At 35.3% G+C, this 21,661-nt stretch overlaps 1 protein-coding gene across 4 annotated transcripts in view; it reads left to right on the plus strand.

Moving 5' to 3' along the window:
* The window catches only part of FNDC3A (fibronectin type III domain containing 3A), a 156,813-nt gene that overhangs the window by 121,645 nt on the left and 13,507 nt on the right, over positions 1-21,661 (plus strand). For all 4 annotated transcript variants that reach the window (XM_078070384.1, XM_078070386.1, XM_078070385.1 and 1 more), the window contains 13 exons: positions 781-834; positions 3,981-4,105; positions 4,468-4,642; positions 6,197-6,283; positions 13,337-13,475; positions 14,124-14,192; positions 15,240-15,358; positions 17,140-17,245; positions 17,333-17,508; positions 19,856-19,969; positions 20,678-20,827; positions 20,929-21,212; positions 21,313-21,525. In XM_078070384.1, the coding sequence (XP_077926510.1) occupies positions 781-834; positions 3,981-4,105; positions 4,468-4,642; positions 6,197-6,283; positions 13,337-13,475; positions 14,124-14,192; positions 15,240-15,358; positions 17,140-17,245; positions 17,333-17,508; positions 19,856-19,969; positions 20,678-20,827; positions 20,929-21,212; positions 21,313-21,525 (1,811 nt within the window). The remainder of the gene's footprint in view (positions 1-780; positions 835-3,980; positions 4,106-4,467; positions 4,643-6,196; positions 6,284-13,336; positions 13,476-14,123; positions 14,193-15,239; positions 15,359-17,139; positions 17,246-17,332; positions 17,509-19,855; positions 19,970-20,677; positions 20,828-20,928; positions 21,213-21,312; positions 21,526-21,661) is intronic.

The raw sequence follows: 21,661 nt of genomic DNA on the forward strand, positions 1-21,661 counted from the left end.
GAATTCTCTGGAGAATAATTTTAAAAGTTAAGATTATTTAATTTTGATAAAAGGAGTCTTAGAGTCAGTTGTCTTCAAATGGATGAAGCTATTATAAGGGGAGTAGAGATCCATTGTTCTGCATCTGAAGTGAGGACTAAAGAGGAAACAAGTTGAAATGGTAGAAAATTCAAGTAGAAATAAGGTTGAAATTCTTGACTTCTGGAGTGATTAAATACTAGAATAAAATGCTAAGGGAGACTGAAATTTTCACCACTGAAGATTAACAGATTGTTGAATGAGCAATCTTAGGTAATGGGCACATTGTGTCTAGAAGCAAAGATCCAGACAGTGTGACCTCTTGAAGTTCTTCTAAGCATCCTGGTTCTTTCATTCTCTAGTGTATCACACAGTATTACTTTTAGATTATAAGGTGAATTTTAATGAAAATGACAGGATCGATCCTAGGAACTTAAAGCTGATAAAACCTTCCGACAAAAGGCAAAGTGATTTTTTTAATGGATTATAAAAGTTAAGATCGTTCTTGCTACAAGAGATTGTTCAGTGTTCAGAAAAACTTGAACAGACTCTTGCTTTGTTTTCTTTCCTTGCATTTAAAAGGATTGTGGGGTTATATAATATATATATATATATCTGTATTCTCTGTGCCGTTTTTCCAGAGTTAAGCCACAGAGAACATCTGCAACACAATTGATTCCTCAGATTCGATCCTCACACAGTATCTCTTACAAAAGTACTAATTTGTACTTTTTTTTTCTTTTTTTTGGGTATTTCTTTTAGGCACCTAGTGACAATGGTTCTAAAATCCAAAGCTTTATTTTAGAATGGGATGAGGTAAGTAAATTGAATCTTTTAAATTAGGAGAAAATTACGTGTATATATCCTCAAGCAGAAATAATTTGTTTTAATAGTATTTTCCTCTTTAAAAACATTATGAATGATTTGGTGGTGCATGAGTGAATTAATGGTGTTCTTAGAAAACATTACAGACTGGACCTCCCTATGTTTTGTTTTGTTTTTTGTTTTTGACTTAAACCCCTCAAAGTTTTCACTTGGGTAATTACCTTGATGAAGGAATTTTTTTTTCACATCAGCCTTAAAAGCAAGTGTAACTTTTTACTATGGCTACTTTAACAAATTGCCACAAACCTAATGGTTTAAAACAACACACACTCTCCTATAATTCCGGAAGCCAGAAATCCAATATGGCTCTCACTGGGCCAAAATCAGGGTGTCATTATAGCCATGCTGCTTCCAGGGACTCTAGAGGAGAATCCATTCTCCTGACTTTTCCAGCTTCTGGAGGCTCTTGTCATTACCAGGTCATTACCATGAATCCATGGCTGCATCAGATGGCCTTTTCTACCCCTGCTGCCATTATCACGTGGCCTTTTTCCCCTTGTCTTCACGTCTTTTTCCCTCTAAAAAGGACACTTGTAATTCCATTTAAGGTCCACTTAGATAATCCAGGATAATCTCTCCATCTAAAGAGCTTTAACTTAATAACATCTGTACAGTCCCTGAATAGAGTAACATTCATAGGTTCCAGGGTTTAGGACTTGGATATCTTTGGGGGCATTATTCAGCCTACCACAGCAAGCATACTGAGCTTTATTATTTAGTATTTTGTTTTCTGTCATTTATTATGTTCTCTCTTGCCGTACTGCTTATACCACAGCTAAGAGGAGTGGCCAGAGGGAGTAGAAGAAATTCCATTGATAATTTGGGAATTCAGCAGTATATACGCATACCTTGGAGATATTGCAAGTTCAGTTCCAGGCAACCACAATAAAGCAAATATCTCAAAGCAAGTCATAGGAATTTTTTGGTTTCCCAGTGCACATAAAAGTTATATATCACACTGTATTTGTAGTCTATTAAAAGTACAATGGCATTGTTTTAAAAAAAAAAAAAAATGTACATACCGTAATTTAAAAATACTTTATTGCTAAAAAATGCTAACCATCATCTGAGCTTTCAGTGAGTCATAATCTTTTTGCTGGTGGAGGGTCTTACCTTGATGATGATGGCTGCAGGCTGATCAGGGTAGTACTTGCTGAAGGTTGGGGTGACTTTGTCAGTTTCTTAAAAAAAAAAAAAAAGACAGTGATGAAGTTTGCTGCATCAATTGACTCTTCCTTTCATGAACCATTTCTCTGTAACATGAGATGCTGTTTGATAGCATTTTACCAACACTAAAACTTCTATCACAACTGGAGTCAATCCCCTCAAACCCTGCTGCTGCTTTATCAATTAAGTTTATATAAAATTCTAAATCCTTTGTTGTCATTTCAACAATCTTCACATCATCTTCACCAGGAGTAGATTCTATATCAAGAAACCACTTTCTTTGCTCATCCATAAGAAGCAACTCTTCCTTCATCCACTTAAGTTTTATCATGAGATTGCAGCAATTCAGTCACATCTTCAGGCTCTACTTCTAATTCTAGTTCTCTTGCTGTTTCCACCGCATCTGCTGTTACTCCCTCTACTGAAGTCTTGGAACCCTTGAAGTCATCCACGAGGGTTGGAATCAACTTCTGCCAAACTCCTCTTAATGTCGATATTTTGGCCTCTTCCATGAATCACCGTAACAATATAATAATAATGAAAAAGTTTGAAATATTATGAGAACTACCAAAACGTGACACAGAGTCACAAAGTGAGCAGATGCTATTGGAGAAATGGCACCAGCAGACCTGCTTGATGCAGGTTGCCACAAGCCAGACTTTGTAAAAACACTATCTTTGAAGCACAGTAGATTGAAGTGCAATAAAACAAGGTATGCCTATATTAAAAGAGTAATGAGGCACAAACAAGTAGGTTTATGCCAGAAGTTTTAAGAGAATTTAGAACTAGGAAATCTGTCATAGTAATTTAGACGAAAAAACATGTTGATAAATTATGAAAAGATATTTGATAAAATTTAGCACTTAGTTAAAACTCAAATTAGGGATAGGAAGATAATTCCTTATCTGATAGTTATTTTTGTATTAAGTGAAGTACCATCACTAAACAATAAAAGCATTTCTAGTCAAAGCAGAAACAAGTCAAGGTTGTCAGTTATTCCCACCTTTATTTAACATTAATGCAGTATGATTTGGAACTAAAACAAGAGGTACAGCCAAATAGTGGCTGAGCTGGGGGGCAAAATTATCATTATTTAGAGATGATACAACTTTCTATTTAGACAACTCAGTAGAATCAACTGTGAACACCATTAAAACAGGAAAGTGTAGTAAAGCAGCCAGATACAGACTGAAGGTTTTCTTTGAAGCAGAAGTCACCCTAAAACCATAATTTACCTCTACGAACACAATAAAGAAAAGTTTGGATGGAGAATAAGAAACTTGTCCATTTTATGTAGCATCCTAAATTTCTAAAACTCTTTAGTTGTCCTGAGCTGCACACTTTTCTCTCTCCCTTTCTTTTGCCTGCAATTGGGTTTTTCTCTCTGCTTATTTTCCTTCATTGTTAAACATAGGCAGTTGTGGTTCCAAAATCTTTATTTTATAGGTAAGCAGCTGTTAAGGTGGAGGTTTGGGGATCAGTTAGGGACCTTTTCTTAAAACTGTTTGTGTAGAACTTTTCATAGATTGAGAAACACTGCCAGTTGTGTATATCAAAGATCACCCTATTTCCACTACTACCACTCTCCCCCCATAGAGATTGTGGGGTCCATACCTGGAAAGAGTTTATTTTACTAAAGCCAGAGATTTACCATCAGTTAAAACAGGGTACTTAGTTTAAGAAGGTATACAAAAACACCTACTTTGTAAATTCTGCATTTAATGAACAGTAAGTATCATTTAAAAGATGTGTGTTGTCTCTACTTTCTCTTGAGATCCATGATTCATGTAACAAAGATGACTTTTAATGTACACTAGCTAATATGTTATTATTCATCAAGCAGGAATTAATGTGGATTTATCTTTTTACAATAATGTACGTGATATATAATAATCAGCCATTTTTTTTAGGGAAAAGGAAATGGAGAATTTTGTCAGTGTTATATGGGCTTACAGAAGCAATTTAAAATTACTAAACTGTCACCAGCAATGGGTTGTAAATTTAGACTGTCAGCCAAAAATGAGTATGGCACAAGGTAAGATACATTTTAATGTAAATAATATTTAGTCAGCTTCACTTATATAAATTATGCAGAGTCCAAATTATCCACTAAAAATTCTGCTTTAGTTTATGTTGATATAGTAAAGATGTGTTACTAGCCCAGCAAAAGCTATAAGAGATGTTAGTTACATAAATTGCAGTTTTAAAAGAATACTAATTCACTTTTAGGTTTCTGATCTGGTTATCATAAAAATATTAACTCCAGGATATATTATTTGGATTATAATTAGTTATCAAAAATTGTCACTTTCAAAAAATGTCATTTATCAAATTGAGTTCTTTAGCTATAAAACCAACTCTTTTTCATTCGTTCTTAAAAACCATTTGTTTCAACAGTGGTTTTAGTGAAGAAGTCTTATATTACACTTCAGGCTGTGCCCCTTCTATGCCAGCAAGTCCTGTATTAACTAAGGCTGGTGTTACTTGGTTATCCTTACAATGGAGTAAGCCCTCAGGAACACCATCAGATGAAGGAATTTCTTACATTTTAGAGATGGAGGAAGAAACCTCAGTAAGTATGAATATGTATTTTAAGTAGAGTGTTTAAAACCTATTTCAGGTAACATCAATCCTTATAAGTAAATAGTGCCGCAATAGTTAGATCCTTCCCCAGATCCTTTGAGTCCTTGGTTGGTTATCATTTAGGAGGAATTGGGAGTGAGGAAGAATTCAGTCTTTTATTTTCTTGATGTGTAGGAGGGGGTTTTGTTTTTTATGTGTGTTTGTATACATTTGTGCCTAGAAATAGCATAGACTGCATTTTAAATATATATGTTTTAGAGAAAATAGAGGGGAAGATCACCACAGCCTTTTAGCCTAAGCAGCTCGAAAAAATAAGGAAATAATATGTCCATCTTTTCCAGCTTTGTTCATACACTGCTTTTCCAAGCACCACAGAAGGTATGAAGAGCTTCACATGACACTATATAGTGCTGCCAGAATCAGGTTTTCAGTAGCTTGTCTCCTGTGAGCTAGAACAGAACTAACATGAATTAGAGTGTCTTCTGTTAGTTCTATATAGTTTCATAGCTTTTCAGAGCTACTTTAAAGCCATTTGAGTTAAAAATAGTATTGGTCTACTCCCAGCTATATATCCAGGAGAATTGAAAACACATGTTCATACAGAAATTTGTACATGAATGTTCATAGCATTATTCATAATAGCCAAAAAGTGGAAACAACCCAAATGTCCATTAATTGATGAATGGATAAACAAAGCGTGGTATATCCATACAGTGGAATATCATTGAGCCATATAAAGGAATGGAGTATTGACACATGTAACGACATGAATGTACCTTGAAAACATTATGCTAAGTAAAAGAACCCAGTCACAAAAGACCACATATTATGTAATTCCATTTCTTATGGATATAGGCAAATCCATAGAGACAGAAAGTATATTAGTGGATGAGAAAAGAGGGGAAGTGACTGCTAACCAAAAAATAAAGTACAGGCTTCATTGTCGAATTAGGAATTCAATGATGGTTGCACAACCTTGTGAATACACTATAAATGACTGAATTTCATACTTTAAAATGGGAATTTTACAGTATGTGAATTATATATCAACTTTTAAAAAAAAATTGGTAAAGTAGTGAGGCATTGTCCCTGGAGCTATAAATAGCAATCCAATATCTAAGTGGCATGCCTACCTGCCAGCACAGCCAACCATTTATTTATTTACTTAAGCACAGGGCAAGTTAAATATGTTAAATGGTTATAGTTCTGTTTAGCTCTTGCAACATCTGTCTAGGAAATTCTGTTAGAGATATGCTTACTGATGGTGAAGTTACCATTGACTGACTTTACCGTCAACACAAATATCTTCTCTTCGTTACTGTATTTATGGAGGATGAGTTCTCCATCCCCCTACAAACATTCATTAGCATTTCTGGATCTGTCCATTCAAGATAGAAGTATCAAGGTGAGGATTACACTTAACGGAGCATTAATCACCTTGTACACAGTAGAAGATGAAAAAGACCTGGGTCTTTTTACATGTTTGTTATTCCCCATATTTCTGCTGTTAGACATCTAAGAAAGGCTTATTTTCCCTTTCCAGGGATACGGTTTTAAGCCTAAATATGATGGAGAAGACCTTGCTTACACAGTAAAGAATCTCAGACGTAGTACAAAGTATAAATTTAAGGTAAGCTTTGAAAGCCCTTAAAAGATTTATATGTTGTTCTTGTTGTTGTTCCAGTTGTTTTAAAGCTAAGTACAAACCTTACTCCTTGGTTTTAAATCTAAAATAGTTTTGGCCTTGGGGCGCCTGGGTGGCTCAGTCAGTTGGGCATCCAAATCTTGATTTCGGCTCAGGTTATGATAACAGGATTGTGAGACTGAGCCCTGCATCACGCTCCTCGCACTGGGTGTGGAGCCTGCTTAGGATTCTCTCTCTCCCTCTGCCTCTCTCCACTCATGGTCAGTTGCTCACTCTCTCGCTCGCTCTCAAAAATACATAAAAATTTTAAAAATTAAATTAAAATAGTTTTGGCCTTTCAGTGAGGATTACTGCTTTACTTTCTTACTATGTAACATTGTCAAACTGTATATATATTTAAATTCAAATCAATTTTAATGTTTTATGGGACTTTTATTTGTATAATGTGAACAAACATCTTCTAAAATGTGGATGTTGTTAAACACATTCAGAATATGCTTTTTCGTCCGCGATATCTGAAAAAGTAATGCTTTTATTTTCTAAGTACATTATATCAAATGGTGCACAATTTCAGTTTGTCTCATTACTGGTAGTCACTTGATGAGATTATTTCTACCATGTTTCTTCACTGTAAGGTTTTCTTTTTCCCTTTGTAATAAGTATTTTGTAAATACTATGTAAACATCTTGGTTTTTGTCAAACTTTCACCTGTTAGTTTTAACACCCGTTGATAATTCTTGCCTGAGTCAATTATTATTGATTAAAGTTGCCAAGTGGTGATTTTTTTAATATTATCATTCCTTCTACATTTATTAGTTGGCATTATACTATAAAGAAAAGCTTTCTTTTCTCATTTATGTTAGTATGAACTCATGGATTCCTATTTACTGAGTGGGTTATTTTTGTTACTATGATTATCAGTTGTGAGACTCAGATTGTTTCAGATTTAGGAGCCCCTTCAGGCTGGCTTTCAGATCCTTTTGAAATGTGCTCCCCCATCATTCTTTGAGCCTTTCCTTTCTGGCACATGATATTCCAGTCTCATCGTGTACTTTCCCTTCTTCAGCCTTGGGATTGGTTTATTTCTCAAAGCACTTGGGTCCTTTTAGTGGACAATGGTATTTAGAAGCCAAAATCTGGGAATTAAGTATACTTTAATTGCTGTAACAGTTTTGCTACTCCTGGACACCCTCTCAGTGGACAGAGCTATGAACTATATGTATGTATGTATGTTATTTATGTGTGCATACACACACACAAAATTTATATGCACAAATACATTTACATCTGTATTTCTATGTATATATTTTTTTAAACCATGAGTTTACACCACGTACCTCCAATTTTAATCCAATACCACAGGTTAATTCTAGTTTTCTCCTTTTTCTCATTTCTAGCTCCCTTCGTCATCAGCAAGAAACTTTGCCCCAGTTATGTTCATTATATTTAGTTTGTGGAACAAATTCCTCCCCTCCCATAAAGTTCTATTCAGGGTGTTTGAGTTCCTACTAGGCAAATGCTGCCTGCCTCCAGCCAACCCACCTATCCCCTAGCACAGATACTTGCCTTGTTTTACCCACCTCTTGGCCTTTACACTGAATTATTTCAGGTGTAAAGCAGAGAGACTCTACATGTCATTTATTGCTTGCTTGAGGCATGGAGACTATACATATCATTCTTGCTCACTTGAAGCAGTAAGTAGCAAGCTTTGAAAATTCATCTACTATGAAGATTCCTGAAATTCTGTATCTTTCATAGTATAGCCTCCATTCTCAGAGTATTTTAACTCTGACTTGATCAGGGATATACATTGCTAGTTCTTGGAGACAGGGTTTGAATTAGTTAATATACCAGTTAATATAAGCCAGCCTACATTTTTGTGCAGAAGTTTTTCTAAAAATACAACAAAATGCTTATTAGTTGATAAATTCAACATTTGAATTTTCCTGTTAGTGTTTGTTTAATCAAATCATTTCAAATAAATGATAGAAGCCACTGTAAATTGTTTTCACTATTAAAAAGCAAAGATAAATTTTATTCCTTGAGAACCTTAGAAAATTTTTAATAATGAGAAATTTGATTATGGAGAGCATAATAATTATATTTATTATGCTTTGTCTTATATATTAGCTTCATTTTTAAAACTCACGATAACACTGAGTGATTTTAATTTCCAAATAGAGTTTTCATATTTACAAGATTTATAAAATACCTAAGAGTAAGTACATTCATTCGGTTTTCCTCTTATGATGATGTTGGATTATATTTTGCTTCAGTAATGATTATTGTTATGATTATTCAGTAATGATTAGAAAATGATTAACATTTTCTAAGGGGAAAATGTTAAGATCTTTATAATTTGGTAAGTTTATTAAAATTCTTAGAATTCTTCTATCATGTAACACCATGGTGTTATTGCCACATAGAGACAAAAATCTTGTTTACACATATGGGAGTTAAATTTCTCATGATCCACTATTTTAAAAAATTACAAATTTTTATTTAACATTGTTTCACTGTGGCAGTCACATTCAAATTGCAGGGTATATAATCAGAATCTCCAAGGAGACAATAGGTTTTTACAAAAAGTACCCCCAAGTAACTAGAGAGGGGATAGGAAAATAGTGTCTCTAAACAACCTTGTAACAAATCACTGGCTTATAAGAAGGGATTATATAAAGGCTTATTAAATAATAATTTTTTTTAAAGATTTTATTTATTTATTTGACAGAGACACAGCAAAAGAGGGAACACAAGCAGGGGGAATGGGAGAGGGAGAAGCAGGCTTCCTGCTGAGCAGGGAGCCCGATGCGGGACTCGATTCCAAGACCCTGAGATCATGACCTGAGCCGAAGGCAGATGCTTAACGACTGAGCCACCCAGGTGCCCCTAAATAATAAATTTAAATAGTCATAAGAACCCCCAAGTTCTTATCACCAGTAGTTCCCCAAGTGTGATCACCAGACCATTCTATCAGCATTACCTGGGAACTTGTTAGAAATGTAAATTTTCGCGGGGCGCCTGGGTGGCTCAGTCGTTGAGCTTCTGCCTTCGGCTCAGATCATGATTCCAGGGTCCTGGGATGGAGCCCCGCATCTTGTTGAGCATCTGCCTTCGGCTCAGGTCATGATCCCGGGGTCCTGGAATCGAGCCCCACATCGAGCTCCCTGCTCCGCGGGGGGCCTGCTTCTCCCTCTTGCATTCCCCCTGCTTGTATTCCCTCTCTCGCTGTGTCTCTTTCTGTCAAATACGTAAATAAAATCTTTAAAAAAAAAAAAAAAGAAATGTAAATTTTCTGGGCCCCTCAGTTCTACTGAATCAAAAATTCCGGGATAAGACCTAGCAATCTGTGTTTCAGCAGACTCTCCAAGTGAGTCTGAGCCTTGCTGAAATTTGAGAACCACTGATCTAGAGGAGGAAAAAAATATTAGGAAATAGAAAATGATGAGTGTGTGAAGTCTTCTAGAGGCTCAGACATTTTGAATCTGACTTATGCGGGGTGCCAGGTGAGAGGCTTTTGAATTAAATCCTATTGCTGTCTCAGTCTTTCTTTTCTAGTTTGACATTGCAGACTCCTCTTTCAAGCAAACCATATCAAAATAAAGTCTTAACACTAAAGAAATCTTAGAATACTAAGAAAAAGCAGCAAAATATTATAACCCAGAAAGCAGTGACTAGATAGTGTATTACTGTTTGTAAAGAAACAATAAGGATATGATTAACATAAAATTCTAATATGACCAAGTTTACCAAATGCCGAAGTTCTAGTTTCTACACTACAGACAATCCTAGGACACTCAAAATACTAAAAAGTTGGAACAATGAAAAAATTTAAAGGATAAAAGAAAAAGAAAAGCATAAGAAAGCAGCCAAAATTCTTAAAATCGTTTAAAATTCAGAGTGGTGTTAACAAGCATACAATGCTGATTCCATCAAATGGTTCATTGGAAGCTGGGCTAAGACCTGTTGTCCAAATTTAAAATTATAATTATTATTAATTATAATATTTCTTATTATTAAAGGCTTCAGAGGCTAGTGGCCAGTCCCTATGACTCTGGGCCACTAGGAGGTTGATGTCTTATTTCCTAAAGTTCCTAAAAAGTGTTTTTTCAAGCAGCAAGGCTTCTAAAGATCAAGTTCTGAGTACCTTGAGCTGAGAACCCTTAAATACTTTCACTGCGGCTTGTTACTTATTTTTGAGGTCTTTTTACAGGTGGAGAGAATCAGTTAGTATCTGGATCCATCAACTTCTCTTATCTTCCATCTTTGAAATTCACTTATACACTTATATGTCAGGATCAATGAAAAAGTACATAAACATGTTCCCTTCCTCCTCCTCATCTTGTCCAGTGTCATTTTATGATGTCTTCCTTTTTCCTTTGCCCTAATCTAAGTGTGCCCAAGTTAGTCCTAAGTTCTTATTATGTCCCTTTCTCCTTTGGATACATCATCTCTTTGCCTTCTATCAGGTATCATTTTTGTTTTGAAGAATACTAAATGTCCAAATCTGTTCTGTGCTGTTATCAGTCTGTTCTCTTACCTTTTAATTAGCTTCTAAGTTCTATTTTATACCTAGATTAATCTTTCTGAAATACAGCTTTCCCTCTAAAAAATTTCCTTAGTTTCACATAAGATTTTTTATATTCTGACGCATTTAGTTTTAAAACTTTTAAACTTAAACCTTACTTGAATTGGCTATCTCACCAGGTTGATTATTTTTCCCTGAGCAGAGCTCACTATTTACTATTCGTTTCTGCTCTATACCCAGGGCTTTCTGTTCTCTCTCTTACCCAAGCTTGCCCTTTTACTGCTCTTGCCCATGAAGACCCCGTAACACTTCCAATCGCCTTTTCAAAAAAGGACCATTTTATGCCTTAGTAATCTTTCTTCTATTGCCTAAATCTTTTGATTAGTATCTTGCCTGTTTTCTGCATAAAGATTCTAAACTTGTTGAAGATAAAGAGTGCACCACATCTGGAGTTCCTAGCACAGTGCTCCCTCTGTGGTGGGGAACTGAATGAATGTTTTTTATTATTTATAAAATTGTGGGGGTGGGGAGATAACCATATGGCTTTATAACCTTTATGGCTAACTGAAGTAAAAGGAGGCAGTGCCAAAATATATAGTCTTAAAAATATAGTTAGTGGATCTTTCTGGCTTTTAGGGAGTCTGTTCTTACTTTAATAGTTTCTTCTAGTTTTAGGTTTAAGTAAACACTGTGTACCACATTGAGAAGTGTTTTGACCCTCTTTGTAGTCAATTTGTAAAGCAGCAAATAAAATCCATTTTAGTGCATGGGAGGACTGAGGAAGCCTGAGCAAAACTGAACAATTGAACCGAATTTTACTGAGTTTCTCATGGGCTGCATGAGTTATTTGGGGGTAGATTTACTTAGATCCTTGTGTATATTATCATGTCATATCATAATGGGCCTTGTCTATGAATCATCCATTCATCCTATAATTATTGAGCATCTATTCTATAATAAAGCACGGTTCTAAACACTAAGAATACAACAGTAATCAAAATAACTAATATTCTAGTTGGGGGAATAGATAGTAAACAAGCAAATAGCAGATGGTGATAAGTGCTATGTGGATTAATCAAATTAGGGTGAGGTGACAGAATGTCTGGGTAGTCAAGAAGTATTTTTGGAAATGACACTTATATCTGAATAACAAGAAGGAGTTAGCATGTCAAGAGCAGAAAGAACATTTTAGGCAGGGGAAATAACTGCTAATGCAAAAGACCGTAAAGTGGAGGTAGTCAGGGGTGAAATCACATAGGGTATTATAGGCCATAATTTAGATGTTATTTTGAGTAAAATAAGAAGCTGTTGGAAGATTCTAAGATAAGAAGTAATAAAGTCCCTTTGGCAGTTGTGTAGAAAATGGATAGGGTTGAGAGAAGGAGTGGAAGCTTAGGAAACTAGTTAGTAGTATATTGTAGTCATTCAGAAAAGATAGAATAAAAGAAGCCTTGACTAACGTGGTAGTAGTAGCAGAAAACAGAAAAGTGGAGGTAGAGTTGACAGGATTTGCTAATAGATTTAAGTTGTAGGTTTAGAGAAGGAAGAATTAAGGATGTTTCTTAGATTTTTGACTTGAGCAACTAGGTAGATGATGGTACTTTTTGCTGATGAGGAAGAGCAAAGGTGGAGCAGGTTTAGAAAAGAGAAAATCATATCAAGTTGGATATTTGACTTTAGGAGCTTTAAGTTCAGTAGAAGACATAAGGTAAAATATATATATTGAATTTCTAAAGTCAAATATAAAAATACTTAGATATGAATTATGTTTATTGCTGTGCAACTTAATAGTTTGAAAAAACAAGCATTAAGTTTCTCACAGGGTCTGTGGGTCAGGAATTTAGGACTGGCTTAGCTGGGTGATTCTCATGCAGGGTTTATGTGAGGTTGCAGTCAAGATGCCAGCTAGGGCTATAGTCATCTGAAGGCTTGACTGGGGCTGGAGGATTTGCTTCCAGATTCACTCAAGTGGTTGTCAGCCCTCAGTTCTCTCTCTTGGTCAGAAGCTTCAGTTCCTCACCAAATGAGTTTCTCTGGAGGGAAGCTACACACTCTCATTTCTGTTACATTGTATTGGAAGCAAGTTATTAAGAACAATTCAAAGGGAAGAGGAATTTGCCTTTATCTGAATAAAGGAAGTTCAAAGAATTTGTAGACGTCTTTTTAAAACCCAAAGAATGGTAAAAGAATAAATAAATCAAGCCCAAAGCCTATCAAGTATCATCAGGTTATAGCTTACTCCTGTGATGACTCTTGGTTAGTATCAAAATGTTAGACTTAAACTTGTATTCCCAGAACTGACTCTAACGGGATTATACCTAAATATTCTTCATATATGCACAGTCCTTGTTGAAGACAAGCAATTCTCACATAAACAAGCCATCACAATCTGAAAACTTACTTTATCATTTGATTGAGCTTATTTATCTCTCATCACTTTGTTCATTAAGCCATTATCATTAGGTATCAAATATTAATTGTTTTATGTCTTTGGTTATTTTATGCCACAGGTTATTGCTTACAACTCAGAAGGTAAAAGTAATCCAAGTGAAGTAGTAGAATTTACTACATGCCCTGATAAACCAGGAGTACCTGTGAAGCCTTCAGTTAAAGGAAAGATACATTCACACAGTTTTAAAATAACTTGGGGTAAGATATGCATATTTGTACATCATTACTTTTGTATTTGATTAAAATGATTTGAATATTAAGATAATTCTTAGGATAGTTGGGTACATTTGTTAGCTCAAGCAAGTTCAATAGGAAATGTGAGAATCATTCATTGTTTGAGGATCTTTTTTGTGGAAAACTGCACTCACACAAATACAGAGTTCATAATTTGATACAGGAAGAACTTGGGATCTGCAGTAAGACTATGAGCAGAGGTAGCACTGTGTGAAATGAATGATTACTGAAATTATAGCTAAAGTCACCTGGGTTATCCTAGCTCTCATGAGAAATGAAAATCACTTATTCACTTAAAACAAACATTTGTTGAGGTGCCTGGCCAGCTTAGTCAGAAGAGCATGCAACTCTTGATCTCTCGGGTCGTGAATTTGAGCCCCACAATTGAGTGTGGAGATTGCTTAAATAAATAAAACTTGAAAAAAATAAAACACACTTATTGAACACCTGTTTATACACCACTTGAAATGCTAGTATTAATTAAAAAAGCATTGCAGGTGATTCTTTTTATTTTTTAAACAATCTTAGGTTTGGTAATCTGTTTATTAGGATTTCTGTCACTGTTTAATTGTATGTATGTTGCCTAATACCAACTTTTACTTCTTTGGATAGACCCACCAAAAGACAGTGGAGGTGCAGCCATCAATAAGTATGTAGTGGAGATGGCAGAAGGTTCTAATGGTAAGAATAACTATTAAAAATTAATAGATTTAGGGATGCCTGGGTGGCTCAGTCGGTTAAGCGTCTGCCTTCAGCTCAGGTCATGATCCCAGGGTCCTGGGATCAAGCCCCACATCAGGCTCCTTGCTCAGCAGGGAACCTGCTTCTCCCTCTCCCTCTGCCTGCTGCTCCCCCTGCTTGTGCTCTCTCTCTCTCTCTCTCTGACAAATAAATAAAATCTTTAAAAAAAGAAAGAAATTAATAGATTTATACCAGTCTGCCTCTCTTCTTCATGACTTTACATTTTATATGATCTCTTTTCTTTCACTTTTCATTTTTTCCTTTGTTTATAGCAGTTAGTATTTTGCCTGTTACGATCCACTTTAAGTTATAATCTCTAGAAATATAGTGAATCAAATGTAAGACTGCTGTACACCTATATTGTTAAATTTACATTTACATTTTATTTCCTTTCTCATTTGTTTGCATTGCTCAGTTCCAGTATATCTAAAGTCTTCTGAAGGTTTATTCAGTTAGATTTATAACCAGATGTATCAGAGAAAAAATATCTTGTAAAATTTAACTTACATTGTACTAGTTTTATTAATATCCTCTGTGCCTCGTGAACTTTATTTTTGAATCACACATTTAACAGTCTTTATTTCTATGCAATGACCTGTTTCCTGCAAAATAATAAGAATGTCTTCTAATTAAGGCTAAACTTCCTATGGTATTGGTTCTTTCTACTCTTTGTGTGTTATAATGTTATTACTGGACCAGTAAACACATTTAAAATGCTTAATTAAAAGCAAATTATGAACGTAAGCCAAAGTTTGTACAGAGTTACAGAGATATTTCATTTCAACAAAACCATGCAGATTTGTCTAGGAAGCTGTAACATAAAGAAAATTAGATCATCTCCAGGAAACTCGAAGCAAGCTTAAATTGTTTCTGACAAATTACATAACCACTTAGTGAAGCTAGGATACCTGCCGTGTCCGTGATACCAGAACGTTAAACATTACCTTGTAACTGATTGAACATGAACATAATTCTTCACCTTAACAGGAAACAAATGGGATATGATATACAGTGGAGCTGCTAGAGAACATCTTTGTGATCGACTGAATCCAGGTTGTTTCTACCGTTTACGAGTTTACTGCATCAGTGATGGAGGACAGAGTGCGGTAATACTTACATGTAGATTTTTTTTTTTCAAGTTTGGGTCTATTAAGATGGGATCACCAGATGCCACCTCAAAATTTGAAATGTATCCAAAGTAATTTCTGTAACCCAGGTGATTAATTTTATAGTGACCAGAATTTTTAAAATAGTACTTGGCTGAAAGTCCGTATTCAGAGAATATGTATCGTCTGGTTGGTGTTTAGCTTTGGAAAAACAAATACACAAAAATGTTGTGGGAAAATTTATAAAGATAAATTTTACGATGATGTTCAATAACCATACCTAACAGAAATAGAAATAATTGTAGACTGATTGATTGCTTCATAAATTATGTGTATCAGGACAATCCATAAAATATCATTTACTGTTAAACACAGATTCTAATATTTACTTATTGCAGAAAAGTTGGTAGTTACTATTAGATATCCACTAACCAAAATGGACTTAGTGTGCCATTGATTATATATGATATATATGTAATGTTCTGGAGAGGTATATTTTTTAATAGGAGTGATTTTTTTTTTTAATGAATTTAACCAAGAATGGGTTCATGGAGCATTAAGAACTGTTACTATTTTTCAAATGGAATTTAATGCAATAGAGGTACCTTCATTTTTTTGAAGGTACCTTTTTAAAAATGAATTTATAAGTATTGTGTTGAAAATTTGAATATTATGAAACTGAGTGCATGTCCTGCCCTCAGGCTTGGGATCCAATTGCTTCATTTTATTTAATAAAATCTTCCCGGATTAAAAAAAGCATCCACTGAAAAATGAAGGGGGGGCAATCAGAGTGGGAGATGAACCATGAGAGACTACAGACTCTTGAGAAACAAACTGAGGGTTCTAGAGGGGAGGGGTGTGGGGGGATGGGTTAGCCTGGTGATGGGTATTAAAGAGGGCATGTACTGAATGGAGTACTGGGTGTTATATGCAAACAATGAATCATGGAACACTATATCAAAAACTAATGATATAACGTATGGTGATTAACATAACATAATTAAAAAAAAAGCATCCACTGCCCCCAGAAAAGCCTCTAATTTTCTAATTCAGCATTACAGCATTCTGTATAGGATACCTTTCTGAATAAGGTGATCAAATATTTTATTTATGCTTGGAAAGAAAATTAATACAGTGCAGATAAGGAATATGGCACTGTGTGTCAGTATTTTTAAGAGAAGTCTTTTAAAATAAAACTTAATATATATTTTTTAAACAGCATAGAAACTAAAATAATACCAAATACTTGGAAAAGCTTACCTGATTTTTGAATTATTTTTAGGAGGAAAGGAAAGATTATATATACATACTAGTATTTAGGTTAAAAATACAGTATACAGTAAAGTAACTAAAATAATCTAAACCTCCTGAAAACATGGCAAACAGTGTTTACAGAATGTTAAAACATCCTTCCTTAGAAGAGATTTGTGGACCCATTTGGAAAGGATCAAAAATAATGTCCATTAGGTTGTCTTGAAGTTTGTTTTGTTGTTGTTGTTAACTATAGAAAGAAAAAAGGAAGAGTTTTGGGGGTTTTTTTCCTGGTAACTTTCTTCGTGTATAATAGTCACATAGTATGTGTCTTTGTTTCTATAAAATTAGAGTTTTAATTTAATTGGGCTTTTTATTTTATTTAGAACTTTATTTCTTTTCAGTTGAAAGTCAAGTAGAATTTCAAATTATTGGTGCAGTCTTTGTGTTCATTTTATTTTCCTTTAACAAAAACAGTCTGATTATTTGGTTGGGGCATTTTTGTTTTGTTACTGCTTTTGTTTTGGCAGGTATCTGAATCTTTACTTGTGCAGACTCCAGCTGTGCCTCCTGGCCCATGCCTCCCTCCCAGATTACAGGGTAGACCCAAAGCAAAAGAAATACAGTTACGATGGGGTAATTTCCATTTTGGTAATAAATTTTAATTAAGTTAGTACTAAATATATTCCTTTTGTTAAACTACATAAATCTTTCCACCTTTAGGACCCCCTCTGGTCGATGGTGGATCACCCATTTTCTGTTATGGTGTGGAAATGTCTCCTGTAGAAAAAGATGAACCGAGAGAAGTTTACCAAGGTTCTGAAGTAGAATGTACAGTGAGCAGCCTTCTTCCTGGAAAGACTTACAGCTTCAGACTGCACGCAGCTAACAAAATGGGGGTAGGAAGACTCTGCTGACTGAGTTATAATCACAGTGGTATTTCATAAGTTAGCCATTTTACTTTCAACATGTGATTCCAAAGTTTACAGTTGTTTTTTGTTTTGGTTTTTTTGAGTGTGTTAAGATTTATTTATTTTAGAGAGAGAGAGAGCGTGCGTGGGGGAAGGGGCAGAGGGAGAGAGAGAGAGAGAGCAGGGGAGGGCAGAGGGAGAAGGACAAGCAGAGCATGCTGAGCACGGAGCTCAATCCCAGGACACTGAGATCATGACCTGAGCTGAAATCAACTGAGCCACCCAGGTGCCCCCAAATTTTACAGTTTTCAGGAAGCCTGTATCAGTAAGAGAGAGGTCAGTGTATACGATAACTTAATTGTTCTAGAATCTCAATATTTTCAAGCGCCACTTATAATTTGTGACACTCTGGACTTCAGCTGGGCTGAAGTTTGCCTTTCAGGTGGTGCTAGTAGGTTATACTTAGTAAGTTTAAGAGTAGAAATAAGACTATAAGATGAAATACTTAGACTAATCAAGTTTTTTTAAGACTGGTTATATGCAGCATTTACTTTCAGTTGGCTACTAATTGTAATTCGTTACTTCCTAAGGAAAAAAACTTATTATTTTAAGCATTTCTGGCTTTATGAGACTTTTTAAAAAGTATCATCTGTGGGGGTGCCTGGGTGGCTCAGTCGTTAAGCATCTGCCTTTGGCTCAGGTCATGATCTCAGGGTCCTGGGATTGGGTCCCACATCGGGCTCCCTGCTCGGCGGGAAGCCTGCTTCTCCCTTTCCCACTCCCTCTGCTTGTGTTCCCTCTCTCACTGTGTCTCTCTTTGTCAAATAAATAGATAAAATCTTTTAAAAAAAACAAAAAATAAACAAAAAAAACTAAAAAGTATTATCTATGTATCTGTACAAGTCCATAAAATAGACAAAATAGGTGATATCTCCATTTTACAGCTGAGGAGGCTAGGGCTCAGAAAAGCTAAATATCTTGCCCACAGTCACACAAGTAAGAAGTGACAGAGATAAGCTACAGACTCAGGGCTGTCAGACTCCAGAGCCAAAGCCCTTTCCACTCAACCAGGACATATCTCATCTCTGCATTAAAGCAGGTTCTCTAAGGACAAAGCAGTAGTTTCTTGCCTCAATTGAGTAACATTCTGTTTCCTTATTCTATAATTACAGTTTCACAAAATTAAACTGACAAGTCTCTCCTCTCCCATTATTTCATATTTTAGTGAACTGTACTATATTTTAGTCCCATTCTCCAACTGAGTTCAGTATCTGTATCTGTAAACTTATTTTAAAATTTCTTATGTCAATACTTTGTTGGCATTTCTAACATAAGTCATTGTTTCCTGTCTGAAGTCATTATCTTGTCAGCCTCACAAGGCTTCAGTACACTGGGATAGCATCTTTATTTTTTTTTTTTTAAGATTTTTTATTTTATTTATTTATTTGAGAGAGAGAGCACAAGAGCGGATAGGGTCAGAGGGAGAAGCACACTCCCCACCGAGCAGGGAGCCCGATGGGGGACTCGATCCCGGGATGACAGGATCATGACCTGAGCCAAAGGCAGTTTCCCAACCAACTCAGCCACCCAGGCACCCTGGGATAGCATCTTTAATGCTAGTGTTCTTAATTTGTATTTTCAGGATTCTGATAGTTTGTCAAAATCATCTTAAGTAAATATTTGGTTTCTGCATTTCCAGAGAATATACATTTTAGACTCTTTTTAAAACCATTCTAAATTTTGGGGCACCTGGGTAGTTCAGTTGGTTAACCATCTGCCTTCAGCTCAGGTCATGATCCTGGGATTGAGTCCCGCATCAGGCTCCCTGCCCAGCAGAGAGCCTGCTTCCTCCTCTCCCTCTGCTGTTCCCCCTCCTGTGCTCAGTCATGCACACGCGCACGCTCTCTCTCAAATAAATAAATAAAATCTTAAAAAAAAAAAGTTACTCTAAATTTTAAGATATAATTTATGCTACCATCTCCCATACCTTTAGTTGGCATCCTTGTCTTCACTCCTTATATAATTTCTTCTGACTTACTCCACATACCTAATTCCCTAATACCCTGCCCTTCTTACAGGAACAGTTCATGAAGGAAAAAGGTGCAGGAGAAGAAAACACAGTAAATAATTAAAACTTAAAAATAACCCACAGTGACTTCCATGACCATTAAATCTTTTTACTTTCTGTGAATGATTTTAGAATTATATTATGACCAGTTAGTCTTGAAGGAGAGTGATAATACATTTATTTATTATGTGAATTTATGAATATTTATGGAGAGCTGTGCAATCAGTGGGTGAAAAATGAAAATACTGGCTATATTTGTTTTTCTAGTTTGGACCATTTTCAGAAAAATGTGATATTACTACAGCCCCTGGACCACCAGATCAGTGCAAGCCTCCTCAAGTTACATGCAGATCTGCAACTTGTGCACAAGTAAATTGGGAGGTATTGTAATTCCCATTGACTTACTTTAAATGATTAGAATAGTTCATATAAAATAATAGAGATACTCTTCATTTCACTTCCTAAATTATGCAAACAGTAAGTCCTAGTGAAATTCATGTGGTAAAAAGTGAATTTTTTTCTCTTCAAAGCATTTAAGTAAGGCATATTTGCATCACAAGTGTATAGTTTCTTGTTCATGATGTGCTTTGTATTTTTTTCAAAGGCTTTGTCTCATTACTGAGATATTTAGCCCCTGGTGAGTTTAATGTTCAGAATAAACATTCGTAGAAATCAGTATAATACTATTTCTATTTATTATCTCCTCTGTGTTTATTGTGTCTAGTAATGATCAGTAATGATAATTACATTTTCAATTTCCTTTGAAATTTAACAAAGAAAATGTCCTTACATGATTTAACATTTATATTACTTAATAGAATTATTTTGAAGTATATTTACCTCAAAATTCTCTTTCTGAAGTGATTCAGTCATATTTTTATTGAAAACAAAGTATTTTTTGACCAATCTTACATTCAGGTGACCTTAATGAATAAAAATATAATATTGAACAGTTTTAATTCTACTTAAACATTTTAAAGAAATTCAAAAGCAGTTCAGTTTTTGATATGCTCAGGTAAAGAAAGATTTTGCCCAAAAACCATTTATCAGTGTCAAGACTGAAGACCTTTTCCCTTTCTTAATTTAAAGGTCCCATTGAGTAATGGAACTGATGTCACTGAATATCGATTGGAGTGGGGAGGCGTGGAAGGAAGTATGCAGATGTGTTACTGTGGGCCTGGTCTCAGTTATGAATTAAAAGGACTTTCACCAGCAACTACCTATTATTGCAGAGTCCAGGTAAAGGTGGTCAGGGCCTTGCTACTCTAGCCAGAGTTTTGTGTTCTATGAGCATTTTGTTGGTCATGTTTTTGTTAACTTATGGGCTCTGTTAATTGTAGGCTCTGAGTATTGTGGGCGCAGGTCCTTTCAGTGAAGTAGTAGCCTGTGTGACTCCACCATCAGTTCCTGCTATTGTGACTTGTCTTCAAGAACTAAATGATGATGAGATAGAAAATCCCCTTTATTCACCTTCTACATGCCTTGCAATAACCTGGGAAAAGCCTTGTGACCATGGTTCGGAAATCCTTGCCTACAGCATAGACTTGGGAGATAAACAGCCCTTGGCAGTGGGAAAGGTTACAAGCTATATTATAGACAATTTGCAACCAGATACAACATACAGGTACACTCTATAAACTATGTTAATTTTTGCCTAAACCAGAGAGAAACTTTAAGTAGAATAATCATAACTGGATTTTTTTTTTTCTTAATGTGGCACTTAGAATACGAATTCAAGCCTTGAATAGCCTTGGAGCTGGTCCTTTCAGCCACATGATAAAATTAAAAACTAAGCCCCTCCCTCCTGATCCACCTCGTCTGGAATGTGTTGCCTTCAGCCACCAGAACCTTAAGCTGAAATGGGGAGAAGGAACCCCAAAAACACTGTCAACAGATTCTATTCAGTACCACCTTCAGATGGAGGATAAGAACGGAAGGTAGGTGTTCTTAATTGCTTCTTTATATAGTTTCTTAGATCTTAAGTATATAAATTTTAATAAACAGAAGTAAATAAGCTTTCAAAAACAAGGTTAGAATTCTGATAAGAAATAATTTTAAATGTGCTATTTTCAA

Source organism: Halichoerus grypus, chromosome 4, assembly GCF_964656455.1.
Source record: "Halichoerus grypus chromosome 4, mHalGry1.hap1.1, whole genome shotgun sequence".
In the NCBI taxonomy this organism is placed as follows: domain Eukaryota; kingdom Metazoa; phylum Chordata; class Mammalia; order Carnivora; family Phocidae; genus Halichoerus; species Halichoerus grypus.